Source organism: Bos mutus, chromosome 3 (genome assembly GCF_027580195.1).
Source record: "Bos mutus isolate GX-2022 chromosome 3, NWIPB_WYAK_1.1, whole genome shotgun sequence".
Taxonomy (NCBI): domain Eukaryota; kingdom Metazoa; phylum Chordata; class Mammalia; order Artiodactyla; family Bovidae; genus Bos; species Bos mutus.
The window spans coordinates 19,891,775-19,915,268 of record NC_091619.1 but is presented as its reverse complement, the minus strand read 5'-3'; the positions used below and the strand labels follow the sequence as shown (position 1 = coordinate 19,915,268).

The 23,494-nt window shown below is 39.1% G+C and overlaps 1 protein-coding gene and 2 non-coding genes across 4 annotated transcripts; all 3 read left to right on the top strand.

The window, feature by feature from the left end:
• The first annotated feature begins 5,959 nt into the window (after nucleotides 1-5,959).
• On the top strand, nucleotides 5,960-23,293 carry KHDC4 (KH domain containing 4, pre-mRNA splicing factor). Of its 2 annotated transcripts, none has more exons than XR_011463616.1 (14): nucleotides 5,960-6,071; nucleotides 6,551-6,767; nucleotides 9,621-9,749; nucleotides 10,085-10,164; nucleotides 11,610-11,662; nucleotides 11,910-12,073; nucleotides 13,345-13,556; nucleotides 14,113-14,173; nucleotides 16,106-16,163; nucleotides 16,402-16,655; nucleotides 18,348-18,521; nucleotides 19,463-19,547; nucleotides 21,027-21,118; nucleotides 22,009-22,066. XR_011463616.1 is itself a non-coding variant. In XM_070367334.1 (14 exons), exons 1-14 carry the CDS (start codon nucleotides 6,034-6,036, stop codon nucleotides 22,206-22,208), a joined length of 1,845 nt encoding a protein of 614 aa, XP_070223435.1. In that variant the 5' UTR covers nucleotides 5,960-6,033; the 3' UTR covers nucleotides 22,209-23,293. The 2 variants fall into 2 exon arrangements, 1 of the variants encoding a protein (XP_070223435.1); XM_070367334.1 differs by having other exon boundaries at nucleotides 19,435-19,547; nucleotides 22,009-23,293.
• LOC138987344 (small Cajal body-specific RNA 4) lies at nucleotides 12,862-12,996 on the top strand. The gene has a single exon (XR_011463830.1). It is a non-coding gene; the product is annotated as a small Cajal body-specific RNA 4 (non-coding RNA).
• Nucleotides 17,348-17,481, top strand: LOC138987340 (small nucleolar RNA SNORA42/SNORA80 family). The gene has a single exon (XR_011463826.1). It is a non-coding gene; the product is annotated as a small nucleolar RNA SNORA42/SNORA80 family (small nucleolar RNA).
• Nucleotides 23,294-23,494: the final 201 nt, after the last annotated feature.

Genomic DNA, 23,494 nt, shown 5'->3' with positions numbered 1-23,494 from the left:
TTTTTAAACACTTCTAAGTTTGTTTTAATGTTGTGATAGTTTTTTTCTTCTTCCTTTTGGTATTTTTTTCTTTTGACATAATTACTGATTTAGAGAAAGCTACAAGACTAGTACAAATAATTTCTGTATCCCCTTTACTCAGATTCCCCAAATGTTAACATTTTTTCACATTTGCTTTTAAATGTAACTAAATTACATCTAATTTTTTTTTCTGAACAATTTGAAAGTAAATTGCAGACCTGATGCTCCTTTACCTCTAAATTTTTCAGTGTGTTTCCTGAAAACAAGTATATGCTCTTATGTGACCACAGTACAATGATTAAAATCAGCAAATTAACAATGCTACAATAATCTTGAAACCTTGTTCAGTTGTTTCCAATTCTCCCCTTAATGTCTTTTTAGCAAAAGATATCTGAGATCATGCCTTACACCCAAGTGGCATGTCTCTTTAGTTTCCTTTAATCCAGAATAGTTCCACAGGCTTTGTCTTTCATGACATTTTTTGCTATGTATTTTAAAAGAGTAAAAGCTATTTTGTATAACAATTTTCCACTTGGGTTTGTCTGCTATTTCCTTATAATTACACTCAGGTTGTGAAATTTTTGGCAGGAACTATGTGATGTGTTCATTTAACAGCATTGTATTAAGAGGTGCATGACATCTATCACTTGGATCATTTAGTTAAAGTGGTGTTTGCTAGATTCCTCCGCTGCTGTAAACATACATAAATGTAAACATATTATTTCCCTTTTGTGCCTAATAAGTATCTTGTGAGGAAATACCTTGAGACTATGTAAACATGCTGCTACTCCTCTCTTTGATACACTAGTTTTAGCATTCATTGATGATTCTTGTCTAACTCCATTGTTACTATCATAGTTGCCAAATGGTGATTTTGATGGTGGTTTTAAAGCCATGACCTTTTTCTGACAGTGGTTATTTCTCTAGGAAAATTAGTCCTGCAGGAATTTGTCGCCTGGTGGGAACCCAAGCTGGGAGAAGGCAATGGCACCCCACTCCAGTACTCTTGCCTGGAAAATCCCATGGACGGAGGAGCCTGGTAGGCTGCAGTCCATGGGGTCGCTAAGAGTCCAACACAACTGAGCGACTTCACTTTCACTTTTCACTTTCATGCACTGGTGGAGGAAATAGCAACCCACTCCAGTGTTCTTGCCTAGAGAATCCCATGGACGGCCAGGCCTGGTGGGCTGCCGTCTATGGGGTTGCACAGAGTCGGACATGACTGAAGCGACTTAGCAGCAGCAGGGAACCCAAGCCTGAATTTTGCCCGTCCCCTCTGCTGCTATTCTAATGGCTTTGTCCTTGGGCCCTTGATGAGGAACCACATTTGAGACGACACAATGTTTTACCTGCAAGTCCATTCATTATTATCCTATGAAAAGTCATGTTTTGGTGGGGGAAGTGTTGCGTTGACAAGTGTTTTTAAGCAAACCAGATGCTAGGGGTTTCCCCACCTCTTCTGGCTCTCCCAGGAAAACACATTCCAATTGTCAAGAGCCTAATCATGGCCACTCAGTGCATTAACTTTAGTCACAATAATCTAGTATGGCAAATAATTTGGTACGACCTAAAATATGACAAGAAAAGGTTAATCTTCCTCTACCTGGCCTTAAGTAGTTTCAGCCTACAGAGTGAAAGAGTTTTGTCTAACAGGATTACAAAAATGCAGTTTTTGGTTTTTCTTTTTCCTATGCCTTTCATCAGAGAAACCTGGAACAAAATGTTGATCTCTTTTGGGACTGTGCTTCTCCTAAGGCTCTAAAGAATAATAAGCGTGGAGTATAATCCTCCCATTCTGCTAACAGGGCCTCTGGGCTTTGCTGTCTCCTGGTTTGGCTTTGTCACTGCTGAATTCTCAGTCGGGAATGGGTTAACTGATACCAGCCAGTCACAGTTTCACCGAGGGTCTATGATTTGCAAACCCACTCTTTAAAAAATTTTTGTTTTGTTGAAGTATAGTTGATTTACAGTGTTGTGTTAATTTCTGCTGTACTGCAAAGTGATGTATAACATCAGTTATACATATATATATATATACACATTCTTTTTCATATTCTTTTCCGTATGGCCTATTGGATATTGAATCCACAGGATATTGAATATAAATTCCTGTGCTATACAGCAGGGCCTTGTTTATCCATCCTATATATAACAGTTTATATCTGTTAATCTCAAACTCTTAATGAATCCCTCCCCCATCCCTCTTTGGCAATCACAAGTCTGTTGTCTGTGAGTCTGTTTCTGTGTAAACCCACTCTTAGTCATCGACTTATTTCTCAATTATACAAATAGCCAAGGCTCACTGAAGCTAGCTCAAGTGAGGTGGAGGGAGGGGGAATCAGTTTACTTATTTTTAAAAAGATTATTCTTTTATTTTTGTACCTGCCCGCACCAGGTCTTAGTTGTGGCACTCAGGATCTTCTGTCTTCATGGCATCATCTTAGATCTTTTAGTTGTGGGAACTAGTTCCTTGACCAGGGATTGAACCTGGGCCCCCTGCATTGGGAGTGAGAAATCTAGCTGCTGAATCAGCAGGGAAGTCCCAGGAATCATATTTTAAAACTACACTGGGAAACGTCCTGGCTATAAAGGACTTAGCAAAAGTATAGCCAAGACTCAACAGAGGCTGAGCTGGGTCTAGACACTCTATTTCTTGAACAATTGCTCCATTCTTCTCTTTTTGATAGACTTCTCATTGTAAGAAGGCTTTTAGAGGTGATAGCAGATTGTGTTATCTGCTACCTAAACTGTTTTTATAAGTGATAGCAGATTTCTTCATAGGAAATCTGTTTGGAAAAATTATTCAGAAGCACTTGAGGGAGGTTACACCCCAAAGGGTGCTGGTGAATATACTGGAGACCCTGTGAAAGCTCACTCTCCATCTTTTCTTTTTCCCCATCATTACTCCCACTGCTGTGGGTGAGGACATCAGGCCAGAATGGCAAGATCCAGTGTCCTCATTTTCCAATTTGGGGCTGGTAAATGGAATCAGGGAGATACTCAGGAGGCAGGTATGGATGTGTACCACCACTATTTGGATTGTAGACAGAAAGTGCCACTGAAACAATGAGGGAGTGGCAAGTTTCAAGGGTCAGGACAGGATATGAACTCCAAGCTGTCACTGCCTTAGAGTTGGTAGATTACCTAATACTACCCAAATGAGCACCAGGAAATGCACAGTCATTCAGATTCATGTCAGTTTTTTTTTTTTTTTGACCATGCAGCAAACAGGAAGGAAAAATGACCTCAGCCTAACCTCTCTCACTTTAGAGAGATTTTTTTTCAATTAGCAATATCACAAAGTGCGATTGAATGAAGTGTAGAAAATCAGACTTGGTTGTATCAACAAAGAAATTTTCTTGGGGAAATTCTAAAAGAATTTTAAATAAGTAAACTGAGCATTTGACTTAAGGAACTAGGAAAAACATTAAATATTACCAAAAGGAGAATATAATGAATAAAAACAAAATTTTAGGGATTTCCCTGGTGCATTTCCAATGCAGGGGGTGTGGGTTTGATCCCTGATCCCACATGCCTCACGGCCAAGAAACAGAACATAAAACAGAAGCAATGTTGTAACAAATTCAATAAAGACTTAAAAAAACCCTTTAATTTGCTATCAATGAATTGATGAACATATTGATGATTAAAACTAAATTATGGATTTTTCAAAAAGTTGAACAAATAGACAAGACCCTGGCAAGGATAGGGAAAATAAAAAGAAAAGAAAAAAGATAGAACAGAAAGAAATAGTCATACAAATGAGATTAAAAGAATAAGAGACCTTTAATCAAATTTTATGCAAAACATTTTAAATTCTAGGTAAAATGGATGATTTTTAAATCAGTAAAACTAACTCAAGAAAAGTGAAAAGACAACCTATAGAATGGGGGAAAATATTTGCAAGTCATATATCTGAAGGGACTTGGATTCATAATAAATAATGAACACTTACAACTTAACAATAAAAAGATAAATAACCCAATTTTAAAATGGGCAAAGGATTTCAGTAGGATTTTCTCCAAAGGGGTACAGAAATGATGAATATCTATAAACAGATGAGTGGATAAACAATGGTGGTATATCCATACAATGGAACAGTATTCGACCATAAAAAGGAATGAAGTACTGACACATGCTACAACATGGATGAATTGTGAGAACATTATACTAATTGAAAAAAGCCAGACACAAATGGTCACAAATTCTGTGATTCCATTTATATAAAGTGCCAGAATAGGCAAATCCACAGAGACAGGATGTAGATTAGTGGTTCCCAGTAGCTGGCCAGAAGGGAAAATTGGATGTGACTGCTTATGGAAGCAGAGTTGCTTTGTAGGTAATGAAAATGATCTGAAATTAGATAATGGTGATACTTGAAGAACTTTGTGAATATACTAAAAAACAATGAATTTTACCTGTAAGATACTCTTTCGAAAAGAGTAAATTTTTACAGTATGTAAATTATAGCTCAATTTTTAAAAAAAAGGAAAAAATAAACACAGTGTAATTTCAGTCATAATCCTACCAACATTGTGTTTTGGGGAGACAACACAAGGGGAAAACAACGTTTTTAAATCTGAAATTCATTTGTAAAAACACACCTGACAATGTAAGCAAAGGAATGTAGGAATATGGGCTTGCCCTAACAGATATTAATGTAGGCATAAAATTGTTATAACATTATAGTAAAAGAAAAAATTGATTCATGCAATAGAAAAGTGCAGAAATATGACACATATAATTTCATATATAATAAAGGTGGCATTTGTATGGAAAGGACATTTATTAAATGCTGAAGGAAAAACACTATTTATTTGACTTTCAAATGAATTTGTATTCTATTAATCCTATGAGATGGCTTCCCTGGTGGCTCAGTGGTAAAGAACCCGCCTGCTAACGCAGGAGAGGTGGGTTCTATTCCTCCGTGGGGAAGATCCCCTGCAGAAGGAAATGGCAACCCATTCCAGTATTCTTGCCTGGGAAATCCCAGAGACAGAGGAGCCTGGTGGGTTATAGTCCATGGGGTCACAAAGGGTTGGACACGACTTCGCGACTAAATAGCAATCCTACCACAATGTAAACGTATTTGAAAAATACCATTATACTTCATTTACTCAGTCTAGAGACTCCTTGCTGCTCTAAGATCCCCTACATGCTGGTAATCTCTGGCTTTCAGAATCAACTCAGCCGGTATCCAAGGGCTTTCCGGATCCCGCCTGGCACTCGGCCAGTCCAGCCGTAAGTAGGCAGATCCACAACACGGTGTTTCATAACAAACGCTGGATCACTCCTCCAACCATCACCTGGAAGTTTAGTTTCCGTTTCTTTCAAATACCTGCGTGTAAGCTCCACCAAGTTCAGCATTCTGTCTTCTTCATCTTTGCTTATCACACAGTCCTATTCTATGTAATTGCCCGCGTGCCTACCCCGCCACATTATAACTAACAGAAAGGGAGGACCCGCGGCTGGTTTGTCATAATTTATATGCCTCGCTCTTAAAATGGGGCTAGGCGCACAGAAAAGAAGAAAAAAAAAATTCTTCGAATAACCTTTGAGAGGAGGAATCGTTTCCATTTTCCTAAACATGTAACTGAAACGTGAAGTTCGTAAAAGTCGTGGGAAAGCACACTTCCAAGCCACAGGCTGGGACTCCACAGGAATGTTAGTGAATTTGGGGTAAAACCTGTTTAATTCCCTGACTCATGCGTATTGTCTTCTAGGCTACCAACTTGCCCACAGCAAAGATGAATTCTCCTTGCCCCAATTCTTCTTTAATATGAGGTTTAACAGCCATCTTTTTGAAGGGCAAGGCGCAAGCAGGAAGGTCAAACCCTAGAGGCTCCCACAACTCCAGATGCCTTGAAATCAGAGTCCAATAGGAATAGACGTTTACACCGGAACCGCTTTGCCTCACGACCGGAAGAGGCTCTGCGTAAGGGCGTTGGGGGCGGAAGTGACGGGAAGGTGGTAGTGGAGTAGTTGGCGGGTGGTTGATCAGACCCGGTCGCCATGTCCGCGGGGAGCGCGACACATCCTGGAGCCGGCGGGTAAAGCTTCGCGGGAGAGGGCATCTCAGGGAGCGTGGGGAGCAGGAGAGGCAGAGGGATCATGGGAAGCAGCGTATGGGTGGAAGGGCCCTGAGGTGGGAAGTGGACATATTGGAGGGCCGGACCTTTGGGGCGAAGGGTGGTGAGCAGGCCTGGAGTCCCTGGAAAAGGCTGGCGGGGATCAAAAACAGGAGAAAAGCAGGGACTTCGGGAAGGCCGAACTAAGGGGGAGGCGGAAACGAGGACGTATGGGACAGAGTGGAATCTTAATAGGGATGACGGAGGAGAAAGGAAGTAGATTCTGGAACGAGGTTGGAAGAAGTATTTGGGGAAATGTTGCAGTAGTTCTAAGGAGAGACGGTAATTCCATTTTTGATAGGAGAGTCGAAATTGTAAATGCGTGTTAAGGTGTCGTAAGGGGAGAAAAATATAACTGAAAGCTTTGATGGGGCCTAATATTTTTTCTTTTACTTCCGTAGGCGCCGCAGCAAATGGGACCAACCAGCTCCAGCCCCTCTTCTGTTTTTGCCACCGGCGACCCCAGGGGGGGAGGTTACCAGCAGTGGGGGAAGCCCGGGGGGCTCCACAGCTGCACCCTCTGGAGCCTTGGATGCTGCTGCTGCTGTGGCGGCCAAGATCAATGCCATGCTCATGGCCAAAGGAAAGCTGAAACCAACTCAGAATGCTGCTGAGAAGGTATTTGAAGTTGAGGGGACTCTGCTAATTGCAGTATTAATGGGGGTTATTTTGTAATCTCCCAATAATTTGGATGAATGAAAGAGAAAACAGAGATACAGTAATTAAAAATACTTATATTTGAAATGTATTTGATAATATCTTGTGATTTGTTTTTAGGAGGCAGTGTGATTGAATTTATTTCACTTAGTTCAGCTTAAGTTCTATGTATATGACAAGAATACTGGAGTGGGTTGCCATTGCCTTCTCCAGGAGATCTTCCTGACCCAGGGATTGAACCCTGGTCTCCCGCATTGTAGGCAGATCCTTTACTGTCTGAGCCACCAGGGAAGTCATAATTATCTAAAGCAGTGGTGTAGTATGTCTTTTGATAACATGTACGTTTTCCCTGAAGTCAGAAGAGAAATTCAGATAAATCGCGTGGTTTAAATTGTCGTGTCCAGTTAAAAAGCTGTAGATTCAGATATCTAATGACTGCCTAACTGAAGTGCAGTTAAACATCAACTAAAATGATTAATTGATATGTGAGTTGTTTTGCTGTTTTCATACAAATTAGGAAATTATTTGGTCGTTTTATAAAATCCCTGTTAAAATTAGAAGCTTACAGCTGAAATGGGTCTGAACTTTGAAGCCTTTATCTTGCTGCAGAATGCAAGAATTTTCCTACAGAACAAGGAGCACAGTTCTGTTTATATTGCTAGAATACAAGCTTTGCGGTCAGGGGGAAAAACAACCTTGCGACAAGTATGCAGTGGATTATTGTCACCAGTTTATAGATACGGGAACATTAGGTTCATGAATGGAAAGTTAACTTGTCTTAGACCTGTAAATGGTAGACGCAGATGTCTGACTTCAGTGTCACCTCAGACTCGGGGTGTTTAGCTTTTGTTTGGAGTTGGAGAATTCAGTTTGTTCCAAGACAGCCCATTCCGTTGTAGTTTTCATGTGAAAAACAATTATTTTGGTTTAATTAAAATTGCCTTTCTTGGTACCTGTGAAGAGTTCTGCTTAAAAACGCAATGCATGTGGTGATGGATATGTTAATTAGTGTGTTTGGTGGTAATTATTTCACACTGTGTGTGTATATATTTATATCAAAATGTAAAATTGTACACCTTAAATGTTTACAGTTTTGTCAGTTGGTACTTCAATAAAGCTGGGTGGGCTGGGGGGAGAAAGGAAATGCAATTCCTCAGCCTTCCAGTTTGTCAATAGATAATATCTATCAGTAGGCCAGAAGCTGTGTGGATGTTTTAATGCTTGAGTTCTGTGGATTTGTTGAAAACTTGTAGTGAATTGGAAGTTTGTTATTCATTGTATTTTTTTGGTTTGAAGAGATCATGTGAGTCAATTGTTTCTTTGTAAAATCTAGAAGGAAATACTAAAAGCACATTGATGGAGATGGATGCTTGAATGTTAAAATTATTAATATTGATGTTACTCCTTTAGACTTATTTTTTTCTTTTAAAAAAGTAATCTCTAAAATGGTAATTGAACCCAGCAGAAGGCAGCATGGTGCACAAATACTGGATTTAGAATCAGAATACCTACATATGAAACCTAGAATGCCCAGTTACTGGTTGTAAATTTCAGGATTTAGTTCCTTGGTTATGTTAGCCACATTAGTCGACGTGTGGATGGTGACACCCATATTGGACTGGCAAGTGGAAAACAGAGTTCTGTTGGACAACACTGATACGCACCTTTAAAGGCATAAGGATTCAGTGAGATAAGGTGTGTAAATGCATTCTGAAAGTCAGTAAAGGAAAAGAGAGATTGTGGAGTTTAGTGTGCTTCCACATTTTTAAAATCCCTAATGTGCAAATAAATAATTTGTATTTTACTTTCTTTGTGCTGTCCATGGCAACTAAGGGTTGGGGAGGGCTATCTTGAGGTTAAAGTTTTTGAGATAACACTCAAATTCAGCTATCTGGAGTTGCCTGTAGTTTATTTTAATTATTTTAGGGGGCCGTGTCACGTAGCTTGTGGGATCTTAATTCCCCAACCTGGGATTAAACCCAGACCCTCAGCAGAGAAAGCTTGGCATCCTAACCACTAGACCACCAGGGAATTCCCTGTAGTTTATTTTTAAAATTTTTAAATTTTATTAACTTTAAAAAATTATAGTTGATTTACAAAGTTATGCTAATTTCTGCCGTACAGCATTTTTTTGTTTTACTTTTTATTAAAGTATAGTTGATTTTACATTGTTGTGGATTTGCCCATAGTTTAAATTGAGAGAAAACAGTCAGGTTTTAGAATCTTACTTGTCTTTTCATTCATTCTCTTTGTTCTTCCTTAAGAGAGTAATGGGATGTGAACTGGATACAATTGAAGGATTTCTGAGGTTTCTGTAGGAATAGAATTTTTTGTGTTGTGACCTAGTGTTGGCACACAGGCAGCTTTCTACTACACCGATGGGGTGTGTGCGTAGTTGGGCTCAGGTAGGTTGTGCATGGACTCTGCCCTATATTTTACTACACCTGTAGCTATCTAATTGAGCAGTAAAGCATCATAACTTGGCCTTTAATTTTCCTTTTGGAGATTGCAGCTTTTAGTCCATAGCGTTTCTGTAATCATATGGTCATAAAAATGCACACAGGGCCAAGGTTACAAAGATATCTAATGATGGCCTTCAAGTAAATTGACTGTATGTGGTGTCATTTTATGGAGGTTTTGTTTGCTTTCTTATTTTGTTGATGACGAATGACCAAGGAATATTTCCAGGTGTGTTTGCTAGGTGGAGGGGATCGGTAAGGAGTTAGTGGCACTTGGGAAAGTGTAGTTTTAAATTGAACAGCAAAGAGATTATTTTGTCATATGAACTTTTTAATGTAATTTCTCCTGTTACAGCTTCAGGCCCCTGGCAAAGGCCTAACTAGCAATAAAAGCAAGGATGACCTGGTTGTGGCTGAAGTAGAGATCAACGATGTGCCTCTCACGTGTAGGAACTTGCTGACCCGAGGACAGACTCAAGATGAGGTATGGAGATGTTGGGCCTCTGTGGGGAAGGTGGTGGGTGGATGTAGTGTCAGAAAAACAAGGCCTTTAAACACAAACAGGAGTCAGATTTTTATTAGTGGTTTTGGGTCTGCAAAGTCAGGATCAGGTTTAACTGTGGAAGAACTTACTCGTGACAGTAAAGAAACAGATAGGGGTGAATTCCTTGAGTTAGCTTCAGTTAAAATTTCAGATACTAGGAGGGAACTCACTCCTACGTATTGATGGAGTGAATGAATGGGGGAAATCTATATCCTGCGGCCTGTCATTGAACTCAGTGAATTGCCCAATCATCTAACGCATTGTTTGCTTTTTAGATCAGCCGACTTAGTGGGGCTGCAGTGTCAACTCGAGGGAGGTTCATGACAACTGAGGAGAAGGCCAAAGTAGGACCAGGGTAAGTATGCATATCCTATACTTTGGGGAAGAGTTGGATATAGGACTCACAGTAGCTTCATATTCGTCATTTGTAGGGAATATGTGTACATGCTTGCTTGGTTAGTAGCTATACACACACGCATGTGCGCGCACTCATTTTATAGCAGAATTTGAGACATCTCGAAACAGATGTAAGAAGTATTGGCAGCTGTTTCTTTCCTCTTGCTGTTTGGTTTTTTACTTGACAATTAATGCTTTTACTGGAGGAAATAAATTAGACTAAACTGTGAGAGAAGACAGTAGTTGTTAATATTTACTGTATATCTAAGTTTTTTTCTATGGAAATATTTCCCCCAACAAGTGGGTTCCTACTTTGTTATACTCTCCCTTTTAGAAAAATCCTTTTATCAGATTCCTTATTACCACTGTGATAATTATAGGTTGTAAGTTGTCCATATAAAGGTTTCATCTCAGTTTAGTTTCATTACTTCCATTATCCAGTTTTTGAGGGCAGGTATTCAGGCAGTGCAACATTTTTCATATTGGCTTAAACTTAATATAATTAGGAGGCAAAATTGCTCTCTACCTCAAGCTAAGACTGTATTTTAACCTTGCATATGTGCTGGTTATTGTTTTAAACATTTTTTTCTTTAAACACAGTTATATTTTGCCGACAGCTTTTTATTAGTACGGTTGTTGATCACTTTATTGTTATAATCACAATTTAAGTGAGTTTCTGGTTTTGATTTGTTATTTTTGGCTGTATTGGGTCTTCGTTGGACTTCAGTTGCAGCAAGCAGGAGCTACTCTTTGTTGTGGTGCGTGGGCCTCTCATTGTGGTGGCTTCTCATGCTGCGGAACGTGGGTTCTACGTGCGTGGGCTTCAGTAATTGCTGTCCACCAGCTTTGTTGCTCTGCAGTGTGTGGCATCTTCCCAGACCAGGGATCGAACCCATGTCCTCTGTATTGGCAGGCATATTCTTAACCACTGAACCACCAAGTAACCCCATGTTATGTTAGAGGCTAAAGAGGCTTCTCAGTTGGGTGTGGACCTTTAAAGAAATACACGTGTATGTATGTATATATATATGCCACCACTCTTGGCACATTAGGTTGGATAGCCAAGAGCCCTTTTGTCCATAACTTAATAGACGGCCAACAGAAAGAAATTCTGTTCTCAAACATTGGGTTATCCAGAAGACTAGAGATTAATGTTCATGAGCCTATAAGAGCATATTTGATCCCTGTGTGGCCCCATTTACTTTAAGCAGCCAGCAAAGTATTCATTTGCCAGCTATAAAACCATGTTCTTAGAAATTTAACTAGCAACAGGCATTTTCATGTATATGGTCTCCTTTACTTATTTAGAAACATTCGAGTGATACCAGATTAGGTTTGGTGACCCATTTGACACCTTTGGTTGTGACCAGCTTGCTATCATCATTTTAATATTTCTCTTTATAGGGATCGTCCATTGTATCTTCATGTTCAGGGCCAGACACGGGAATTAGTGGACAGTAAGTAATTGTTTTGACTCACATACTGCTTTTTGTGAGGAGCAAAGTATTACATGTAATAAGTTGGCAAACTGTTCCTGGTGGCTGCTTTAACTCTTCTTTATGAACTGCTCATGAATATATTTGGGTAGTCCATAAAATGGATTAAAAACACAAGTAACTGAGGATTGGCCTGTGTTTATCATTGTTGTTTATCTGTTTGTTCATTTCTTTAATGTAGTACCCTACTGTCTGTGTTTTTCCCTAGGAGCTGTAAACCGAATCAAAGAAATTATTACCAATGGGGTAGTCAAAGCTGCAACAGGGACAAGTCCAACTTTTAATGGTGCAACAGTCACTGTCTATCACCAGCCAGCACCCATTGCACAACTGTCTCCAGCTGTTAGCCAGAAGCCTCCCTTCCAGTCAGGGGTATGTTTTATGGAGAGATCATTAACAGTGTTATCATTTCTGTAAAAATGATATATGCCAAATACTATAGGGAGTATGAAGAAAAAAATAAAACCCTGAAGTTCCAACCTAAAAGTTTACCCTGTTGATAATCCTATTAATGGACCATTCAGGTTAGTGAACATCTGAACACACATCTCTTTATACTGATACATTCTAGATGTCAACTTTTAAAAAAAAATGCATAACATGAGAGTTGAGAGTTAAGTTTTATTTGGGCCAGTATGAAAACTGTAGCCTGGGAGATAGTGGCTCAAATCGTTCTCAGAGACTGTTCCAGAGAGATAGAGGGGAAGGACAGTATATATGTGATTTTGGTAAAGTGGGAGTACATGTAATTAAGCATGTTTATTTTTTAGGAAGTTCTTCTGGTTTCATAAAGCTTCTGCTAGTCACGAGAAATAGTCATCACCATGAAGGATTTTAGTGCTTTTCTAGGTACAAGGAGATGTAAAAATTAGACTCATAGAATCAGCTCTTGAGAATAGCTAGCTATTTGAAGACCTGTCTTGCCAGTTTTCTGGGAGCGCAAGAGTGCCTCATTTCTGTTTTCCACCCTGAACGCCTTTCAGAGGGTACTGAAGGTCAACAGTGGCCGCAGCACATGATTTAATCCTTGCAGAGGGAGATGGCAAGCATACATGGCAAGTGCCGGTTTGTGGTTGACACAGAAAAGGGACTGATAGATCAAAGAGTACACATAACTGTGCATTTTGAAGTTAGTGGTTTGGTTTAAATTAGTAAACTTAACTGGAGGACTAAGAAGGCTGAGTCTGATGAAGCAAGACTCTGCTGATACAATCCTCCTAGAAAAAAAGGGTTGGAGAGAGCAGCCCTCCGTGTGTTATAGAATATCACAGGGTTGACTGTATGACCCGACATTCTACTCCAGTTTTACAGGAGACTGTCTTTGCTATTTCTTATACAGTAAGTGGATATACTTACTCAGTATTGAATCTTGGGTTTTCACTTCTTAAGTAGATTTCACTGAACAGAGTTAGATGTTAATGTTGTAGGTATGTACGTGGAATATGTGGTTTGTGTTTAAATTAAGCAACTTGATAGGGTTTATTTTTTAGGTTCATGGTAGTAATTACAGGGCGGGTGGGGCGTCTTTATTCTGGAAGTGATTGAAAGTATCTGGAGGATTAAAGTATTTTGCCTAATAATTTTCATTTTTAGGATTTATTTATGTATTCTGTTTTAATTAGAGATATTCTGTTCTTCTGCAGATGCATTATGTTCAAGATAAATTATTCGTGGGTCTTGAACATGCTGTGCCCACTTTTAATGTCAAGGAGAAAGTGGAAGGTCCAGGCTGCACCTATTTGCAGCACATTCAGATTGAAACAGGTGCCAAAGTCTTCCTACGAGGGAAAGGCTCAGGCTGCATTGAGCCAGCATCTGGCCGAGAAGCTTTTGAACCTATGTACATTTACATCAGGTATGGATGGATAGAGCCAAGGATATTTGGATACTTGTCAGCTGATCAGTACAGGCAGAAGTGACTCAAGAGGAGCAAGAGAATATGAGCTTAATAAGTAGTAGCATTAGGAACTTAAGTAAATAATAGCAGTAATCGCTTTGTAATTAATAAAAACTGAAGTAGAGGTGTGATTGGATTTTTTAGTATTTACATCTTTGGGTTTTATAAGAGTCTGTGATCATTAAATGAGCTGCGGTAAGCTTGAAATAATTTTCATTTAAACCTATGACAATATTAATACATTTTAAAATAATTTTAGCGGTCTTTAAATAGGTTTTGTTTATATCAAGAAATACCGTTACTCAAAGAAGGAGAACATAACATTTATGGTAATGATATTAGTTACATCTTGAAGGGCTTAAGGACTCTTTTTGTGTTTCTGTTTTGTGATATTCAGAAACTTAGATTTGTGCTACATTGACTATACTGCATTTATAAAACAGCATACAAAGTGGAAGCAGAATTCTGTGTCTTTTTCTTTCTTTCAAATTTATTGGTTCTTACGTCTTTACAGTCATCCCAAACCAGAAGGCCTAGCTGCTGCCAAGAAGCTCTGTGAGAATCTCTTGCAAACAGTAAGTTATATTTATCTGTCTGAAACTCATTTAGAAGATCTACTGCCATCTTGGACTGTGTCTTAGCTATTTTTCTACCTGTATAAGTTTCCTAGGCCTCCCATATCAAATTCCCACAAACCAGATGACTTAAAACAACAGACCTTTATTCTCTCATAGTTCAGGAAGCCAGAAGTCCAAATTCAAGGTGTGGGCAAGCTTGGTTCCTTCTGAAGGCTCCGAGGGAGAATCCATTCCATTCCTCTCAACTAGCTTGTTAATAATTAACCTGCAGTCCTTGGCATTCTTTGCCTTGTGTCAGCCTGACTCTGCCTCCATCTTCACCTGGCTTTTCCTGTGTCTCTCTTATCTCCTCTCATAAGAAGGAGGAGATTGGATTTTACGGTCCACTCTAATCCAGCATGACTGCAACTTAACGATCTCCATCTGTAAAGACCTTGTTTCCAAATGAGGTCATATTCCAGTGTTCTTTGGCAGACATAAATTTGGTAGGGGGTTGAAACAACACTTCAAACTACTGCATTATTCCAGCAACTGATACTCTCTGTAAGGAAGTCAGACTCCCCTAGCCAGGGTCACTGTTGACTTGCATTTCTTCTTCAGGAGCTATTTCAGTATGACATTTCCACTATATAGTATCATACAGTCTGAGTGTTGTCAGTTATTTAAATACCACTATTAATCCTGGTCAGGTTGTTTATGATCTGAATTCCAAATTTAATATTAGCTTTAGATGAGGTGGGTTGAGTTATCCCACTTGGAAGCCAGTCATCCTTTGCAGTATCCTTTGGGCTTCTTTGTCCATTCTGTTTATTCTATAATCAAATAACCAGAAGTTAAAATAAACTGTAGGTTTTTTTATAGCACCTAAAGGAAATCAGGTTCGAGGGGTTGAATATGTTCAATCTTGCATTATTTGGTAATTTAAGGAATTTGGTATCAGGCGTCTCAGGATGAAGCTGTTATTTCCTTTGCTTTTGTAAGGTAACGTGATTTACCAACCCTTGTCTCATATAACTTCCTTGACCAGTTCCTCATCTTTTTCTTTGTTGTTACTTACTAAGTAGCAACAAAGTTGGACTTAGTAAGATCCTTACAATGAAGAACTGGATGGAAGAGGTAATAAACCTTCATTAAACCATGAGCTCCTTGAGAGCGAATTACCCTTATTGGTAATTCTTTTATTTATTATAAAAGAATGAATGGTTTCTCTACAGTTAAACAGAAAACTTAGAAATATCTTAACTGCTTAATTTCTGTGGGTCTGTGAATGATTTTCTACCCTAGAATTGGGTCAGTTGGGGTGGGGGCTTAGGATGCTCCCCTCAAATTGCTTCCCTAATGCTGCAGACCCCAGTTCGATCCCTGGGTTGGGGAAGATCCCCTGGAGAAGGGAAAGGCTACCCACTCCAGTATCCCGGCCTGGAGAATTCCCATAGTCCATGGGGTTGGAAAGAGTCAGACATGACTGAGCGACTTTCACTTCACTTAGGGTGCTCCTGATGTCTATGTCTCTTGTTCCCCAAACCTGGGTTAGTAATTTATTGGTGTGCCTTATTAGAATTAAGAGTGTGTGTGTGCTCAGTTGTGTCTGACCCTTGGTGATCCCATGGACTGCAGCCCACCAGACTCCTCTGTCCGTGGGATTCTGCCAGCAAGAATACTGGAGTAGGTTGCCATTTCTTCCTTCAGGGAATCTTTCTGACCCAGGGAATCTAACCCATGTCTTCTGCATTGGCAGGTGAATTCTTTACCACTGAATTACCTGGGAGGCCCCCAAATTTAGATTAAACAAGTCTAATAAATTTGATTGAAACATTGATAGAAATGTTTTGGCTTCTAATTTGCTTTGATCCTAGAATTATATATCCTTATATATACACTAAGTGAATAGAGTGTTCCATATTGATTTGTCTTCCCTTCACTTTTTAGGTTCATGCTGAATACTCTAGATTTGTGAATCAGATTAATACTGCTGTACCTTTACCAGGTGTGTATGTCTTGAAGTGGTAAAAAAAATATTTTGGTAGTGATATTAATGAATAAAGTAAGATACTTGAAGTTAAAGTAACTGTGCCAGGGCACTAATAATATTCACTTTAACTTAGGATAATTTGGAAAGCCATTTGTGCCTCAGTAGTTTTCTTCCCTAGAGATTAAGTTTAATATTCAGCTAAAATGTCTCATTCTGCTGCAGCTGATTAAACACTTTTTTTCTTCCCCCTCAGGCTATACACAACCCTCTGCTATAAGTAGTGTCCCTCCTCAGCCACCATATTATCCATCCAATGGCTATCAGTCTGGTTACCCTGTTGTTCCCCCTCCTCAGCAGCCAGTTCAACCTCCTTACGGAGTACCAAGTATAGTGCCACCAGCTGTTTCTTTGGCACCTGGAGTCTTGCCAGCATTACCCACTGGAGTTCCACCTGTGCCAACACAATACCCGATAACACAAGTGCAGCCTCCAGCTAGCACTGGACAGGTAGGATGCCTGGATATGAAATATGAGACCGTTGAATTAGGAGAAATTGGGGCAGGGACGGGGGAAAGGTGGTGGTATTATTCAGAAGCAACTGGAATTCGAGGTGTTTCTTCCTGTGTTCTCACCATCGAACTACCTGAATACTTTGGAAAAAGTGTGTACATGTGTATATTTATCCTAAAGTTTACAATTTTATAACTTTTGCCACCAAATACTACTTTAGAGCACAAGTTGTTGAGCTTTTCACGAAAGGCTGGAAGATAAATATTTTAGGCTTCGTGGGCCATACAGTTTCTGCCATAAGTATTGCATTCTTGCTGTAGCGGAAAAGCCATCGCTACACGAGGAAATGGATGAGCATGACTATGTTCTAATAACTTGATTTACAAAAACAGATAGCAGGCCAGAATCATAGTTTACGTGTCCTGGGCTTTGCAGTGTTAAAGTTCTCATGGATTAGGGCTGGCATACCACACTCGTCTAAATGATTGGAACTGATTTGCTAATCTTAGAAGAAATATATCATATACAGGTGTTCTAGGCCAAGAGGTATGTGAGCTTTCTAAATGAAAGGATTATAAATGCTGGTATATATTTCTCAAGCTAGGAAAGTAGAATTTTAGAAAAAGAATAAATAGCCACCTCATTTAGATTATGTACCCTTCTTATAGGCAGGGGAAGGAGTGATGAAAGCATGGTAATGGATTTATGGCAGGTCCTCCTCTGTGGGCCTCTCATAGTGTACCCATGCCAGAGAAAACAGCCTCGAACCATTGCCCAGTCTCTTTACCTGTGGGCTGTGAGCACTGAAAGCGGTTGTACAGGGTGAAACCAAGAATGGGCTTATGAACTCAATTCTGTTTGTGGTCCCCTAGTCATAATTATTTTACCTTACATTTAGGCAGAGCTATAGTTCTGCAGCTTTGAGCCACATTCTCTCGTAATTGGGAAGCAATATAGCAGAATGGTTAAGAGTATGGGTTTAGAGAGAGACTGGCAGGGTCCATGATGCTTCCCCATTTTTGAGCTGTGTGATCTTGGCAGAGAACTTAATCTATCCAGGCTCTAGTTTTCCTTGTATATAAAATGGCATAATCATTATATCCCAGAGTTGCAAGGATTAAGTAAGCAGTCAGTAAATATTAGCTGTTATTAATGAAAGTTTTGCTTTTAGAAGTGCTTGTTTTCTCTAATATATCTATCTTTTCCTTTTTGGAACAACCTCTTAAAACTATTATACTTGTTCTTGACATAGTTTATCCATGGAAATGATAGATGAAGTTGTACTTGCCACACAAGCCTTAGCAGCATTTTTGATCCAGAAAGAGATAATTACATTGATGAAAGGGCCTTAAATAAGAGAATGTTCTTGCTTGAGAACTTCTGAACTAAGTAAGTGACTGGAGTGTCTATTGTTTGTTCATGATCATGTTTGTTCCTGATGGCAAAAATGTGCAGCAGGTTTTTCCTGAGAGTTCAAAACATTGTAGTTTTTCCATTTCATGTTAGCTGCTGTGAAGGTAGGAAGACTAGGTGGTACTGTTACCAAATTTATACTTGAAGGAAACTTAGGACCAGAAGATGAAATATTTATATGTATCATATTGATCACAAGTATATTGTAAACATCCTTTAGTTAATTTGTTAGTTGGGCATTCTCACACTTTCCTCCTTGGTTTGTTTTGGTCCCAGAGTCCGATGAGTGGGCCTTTTATTCCTGCTGCTCCTGTCAAAACTGCCTTGCCTGCCGGACCCCAGCCCCCACCCCAGCCCCAGCCCCCACTCCCAAGTCAACCCCAGGCACAGAAGAGGCGATTCACAGAGGAGCTACCAGATGAACGAGAATCTGGACTTCTTGGATACCAGGTTAAATAAAATATCCTATCTTACTTTTTTTCATCTTACCTTACTGTATTCTCCCTTTAAAGAAAGATAAGTTCACATCTGTGTCAACTGTCCTCCCAATACTAGGATTTCTGCATTCTGGAATCCATTTAAGTAAGATATTTATCCTTAGGGATTAAGTTAAACCAAGATGATTCCTTGTGGGTGGGTTTTGTCTTTGGGTCAGTGTGATAAGAGAATACAAAGCTCTCCACCTGAGAGAAGTCTCCTATGACTAGCATCTGGAAGTTCTGTAGAATTCTGCACTTCCTCTTTATACAGCAGACTCTTGAAAGCCTCTTACAGCTTGTAGTGAAATGAGTAGGGAAGAACTGTTACTCTACCAATATATGGTTTGTATTTAAAACCTTGGCACTGTTCTTTTTCTCCCTGCTAAACAAGAGGGTGGTGTCATTCTCCAATTCCTGCACCCCTGAAAAAGCGATAGCCAGAAATGCAGTGATTCTGTGCATGGATGTGATTATAAACTCATTCACTGATGAGTCTTTTTAGATTATTAAAATACGTAATTTTGGTACAGTCTTGTTTTATCCGGAGAAGTACTTTACCAGAATTCTCTGAAGCATTCTTTGAACCAAACATTCTTTGGAGCATTTTTGTAGTTTATAACTAGATTTATACAAACCAGTTAAGTCATAGATAATTGAAAACATAAAGACATAGCATAATGAAGCACAAAATCTCTGGCCAAGTCCCACAGAGAAAAGTGATAGTCTGTGCTCTGAGTATGGTTAACTCCAAATCCCAGAGAGCTACGTAGTATAGCTTACTGCAGTTGATCAGAAAGATGAGGCACTTGACAGTTACATTAAGGAGCTAAAGTCAATACAGCAGTTGTAGATTTGCTAATGCCACTGTATTTTTCTGCTCATAGCATGGACCCATTCATATGACTAATTTAGGTACAGGCTTCTCCAGTCAGAATGAGATTGAAGGTGCAGGATCGAAGCCGGCAAGTTCCTCAGGCAAAGAGCGAGAGAGGGACAGGTAAGTTAGTTGGAACATAATTATATGGATATGTTCAGATGCTATTTTTTTTTGCAACACTAATGTGAATAATGATTGTTGCTACGAGCACCGATGTTAAACTGAAATGAAATCATTTGGATCAAATAATCTCCTGTTCATTGTAATGGATGTGGTAATGGAAAATACGATGATATCCTTTACACAGTCTTAGAATCACTTATGGAGAAGGCAATGGCACCCCACTCCAGTACTCTTGCCTAGAAAATCCCATGGATGGAGGAGCCTGGTAGGTAGGCTGCAGTCCACGGGGTCGCTAAGAATCGGACATGACTGAGCGACTTCACTTTCACTTTTCACTTTCATGCATTGGAGAAGGAAATGGCAGCCCACTCCAGTGTTTTGCCTGGAGAATCCCAGGGACGGGGGAGCTTGGTGGACTGCCGTCTATGGGGTCGCACAGAGTCGGACATGACTGAAGCAACTTAGCAGCAGCAGCAGAATCACTTACACTCAGCCTTGAATAGTTCAGTACTTGATTATTCAGGTATCTGCCTTTATTTTTTTTGTCTGTGTCTTAGCCGTTTTCCTAAGGATAGACAGTAAAAGAAGTATTACACAATCAAACCATTTTTGCTACTTAGAATCATAGAATATCATGGATGGAGGTACTTGAATGAGAGTCCAGCCTGCCACCCAGTGCTTGGATTCTCCTCTCCTATGTTATGTTAGCCTTCACAAGATGGAGCTGGTTTTTATCACAACAGTTCATTCTGTTTTTTTTTTCCATAAGAATATCATACTTTCTTTTTTTTTTTTTTTCGTACTTTAATTCTTGATGCATCGTTTTATAAACTGCCTAGAAATATGTACTGTGATTGGCAAATCCCATTAGTGGATATACCATGTTTTACAGTAGTTAAAAGTATACAAAGGCATATTCAAACAGAACAGTTGGGACAATTACTTTCAGGTCATGACAAAGATAATTTGCATTGGAAAGACCTTTTTTTTTTTTTTTATTTTGAAGTATAGTTTATTTTTAATGTTGCATTAGTTTTAAGTGTACAACAAAGTGATTCACTTGTTGTACATACATATCTTTTTTTTTTTTTTTCAGATTCTTTCCCCTTTGAGATTATTCCATAATGTTATATATAGTTCCCTATTACAACTTTAATTTATGTTTATTTACTCATTCTATTATAATCTTACAACTTTTGTTTTTGGCCACACTGCATGGCTTGTGAGATCTTAGTTCCCTGAGCAGGGGTTGAACCCAGGGCACTGGTAGTGAAAGTGTTGGGTCCTAGCCACTGGACTGCCAGGAAATTTCCTAATCTTACAACTTGATAATCGCTTGAAGAATATGGTGTCAGGTAGAAAGGGTTGAAATTAATGGTTAAAATGAACTTTTATTTGTAGATTATATTGTTATTCAACTTCTTATCTATTGGAAAGGTTGAATGTGTCTGAAAAATTATTTTTAACTTTTAACAGGCAGTTGATGCCTCCACCAGCCTTTCCAGTGACTGGAATAAAAACAGAGTCTGACGAAAGGAATGGGTCTGGGACTTTAACAGGGAGTCATGGTGAGTAAGGTGTAGCTGGGGGAGCAAGGAAATGGCTAAGACTGGTCTTAAGCTATTAGTTTTCTAATCTGATATTCATTCAGGTTGACTTATTCAGGTGTTTAATCCAACCTCTATAATCTGTTGGCTAATGAGAATACTTTTTTTTTTGTTTGTTTATAAGGACATCATATAGTTACACAGCCTTTTATTTTCAACCGACGTGTGTCTAGAAAAGAGTCAGTCGACTTACATTTTATACATAGCATCAGTGACATTTAGGAAAAAGTAATGATTGGTAGGTCATTTCAAAATTTTGTTGCCTTTGTTGTTTGAATACCTGGAGGTAACCTGATGCAGACTTAAAAGATTTTCGTGTTGGGAGCCGAGCTACCTCTCACCTTATATCTCTTACTTATTGGTTGGGAATGGTCAACCAGTTTCTTTTTTAAAATGTTGCTTCTTAGTATCTCAGAACTCTAAATTTGGAGAGGTCCGTAAATGGGATTATTTTTTTGTTCTTTGCTTGTAGTCTTAAAAATGAACAGAAGAAAATACATTTTTTTCTTTTCTTCTTTTCTTTTAACTTTTTAAAGGTGAAATATTAGACTCCAGAGACTGACTTGCTAACTTTCCTTTCTTTTTTTTTCTTTTTTTTTTTTGTGTGTGTGTTTCTTTTTTCTTTCTCTGTTTTCTTACATGGTTCTGGTGGATTCCCATTTGCTGATGCTGGTGCTGTTTTTCGTGTGATCTTCAACGTTTTTGGGTGACCATTGACCCTGTGACCTCAAAATGGTGTCCAACTAACCACAATTAACATCTTTTTTTTAATTAACGAATTTATGGTATTATCTTTTTTTTTTTTTTTTTTTTGGTGGGAATGGGGTTGGGGTTACTTTTCTCTCTTCTAGATTATCCCGTCAAGAAAATGAAGACTACAGAGAAGGGGTTTGGCTTGGTGGCTTATGCTGCAGATTCATCTGACGAAGAGGAGGAACATGGAGGTCATAAAAATGCAAGTAGTTTTCCACAGGGCTGGAGTTTGGGATATCAGTATCCTTCATCACAGCCACGAGCTAAACAACAGATGCCATTCTGGATGGCTCCATAGGCAACGGTGGAGCAGAGATTTGAGCCTTGGTGACTCTCTAGCAATAATGCATGCATTTGATTTAATAAGACTCTGGGGCCTGTACGGGGAACCATCTTGGACTTTTGCAGAAGTCAGTGATGGGGGAAAAAAAAAAAAGTGATGAGTGTTCCCTTTTTTAAAGGGTTTCCATTCTTTAAAAAAAAAAATCCTTATTTCTGCAGTGGCATAGCATCTGTTAAAATTTACTTAGAATCACAAATTTGTCTCAAACTTTTTAACAGTTGGTGAAATGTGCTTGTTCAACAGGGTCATTCCAATATACCCTTGACCTGGTCCAGCCTTTTCCAAATGAATAGCCCCTATTCTGACATAAAGCAAGTTTTATTTGTATTTTACTACTGTGGTCAATTTTGATAATAACTGGTTCCAAACAAAGCCTTACTATTTATTAGTGGGTAAATGATTTTAAGACCATCCTTTCCTTTCAGTATTTAAATCTAAAAACTTCCTCATCTCTATTTCATTTTTTGGATTCTTTGTTTTGGAAAATGCAAATGCATTACTAATGCAGAACTGTTGGATATAGCTGAATCCTGGGATATTGAAGGTTTTTTTCCATTGGGATGAGTCAAAGCTGGTACCTTTCAGGCACTCTTGTCTCAGATAACCATTGCTGTTTTTACTGCCCGTCTAAGCTCCTTGTCTTCAACTGGGTCTGAGAAAATTACTTGATCAAAAGCTGGTCAGCACTCATCACAGAAGTGACATCCAGTGGTCTGTCTCTCTGAGAACTGATTGCAGCTGAAACTAGAGAGATTTGACTGCTTGGAGTAAATGGTGGACTTAGTGACTGAAATTGCAACTTGTCCTTTTTCTTGGCATTATAGGTTTTGCCAAAAGAACTTTTTTGTATCAAATATTGATGTGTGAAAGTGAAGGAGCTAGTCTGCTGAACCAGGAGTAGTTTGAGATACTGAACTGTCGTTTTTGCACATTTGAATACTTTGCAGACTGGCTTTGTATAAACGTATCCTCTGGTTTCCTATATGTTGTAAATATTTAGATCATAATTTCCTTATAAATAAATGTATAAATATTCTGCTTGTGGTTTCTTTGTTCTTTATTCCACAACCCATCCATATGTGAAAATTCATAACCTTTTTTACTCATGTGTTTTAGCCGCTCAGTGGTGTCTGACTTTTTGCAACCCTGTGGGCTGTAGCCTGCCAGGTTCCTATATCCATGGAATTCTCCAGGCAAGAATGCTGGAGTGGGTAGCCATTCCCCTCTCCAGGGGATCTTCT

Excerpts from the sequence above, each read along its gene's own strand:
- KHDC4 (XM_070367334.1), top strand. The coding sequence starts at position 6,034 with ATGTCCGCGGGGAGCGCGACACATCCTGGAGCCGGCGG. Across the intron at positions 6,768-9,620 it reads CTCAGAATGCTGCTGAGAAG|CTTCAGGCCCCTGGCAAAGG; the intron begins GTATTTGAAGTT and ends CTCCTGTTACAG. Across the intron at positions 11,663-11,909 it reads GACACGGGAATTAGTGGACA|GAGCTGTAAACCGAATCAAA; the intron begins GTAAGTAATTGT and ends GTTTTTCCCTAG.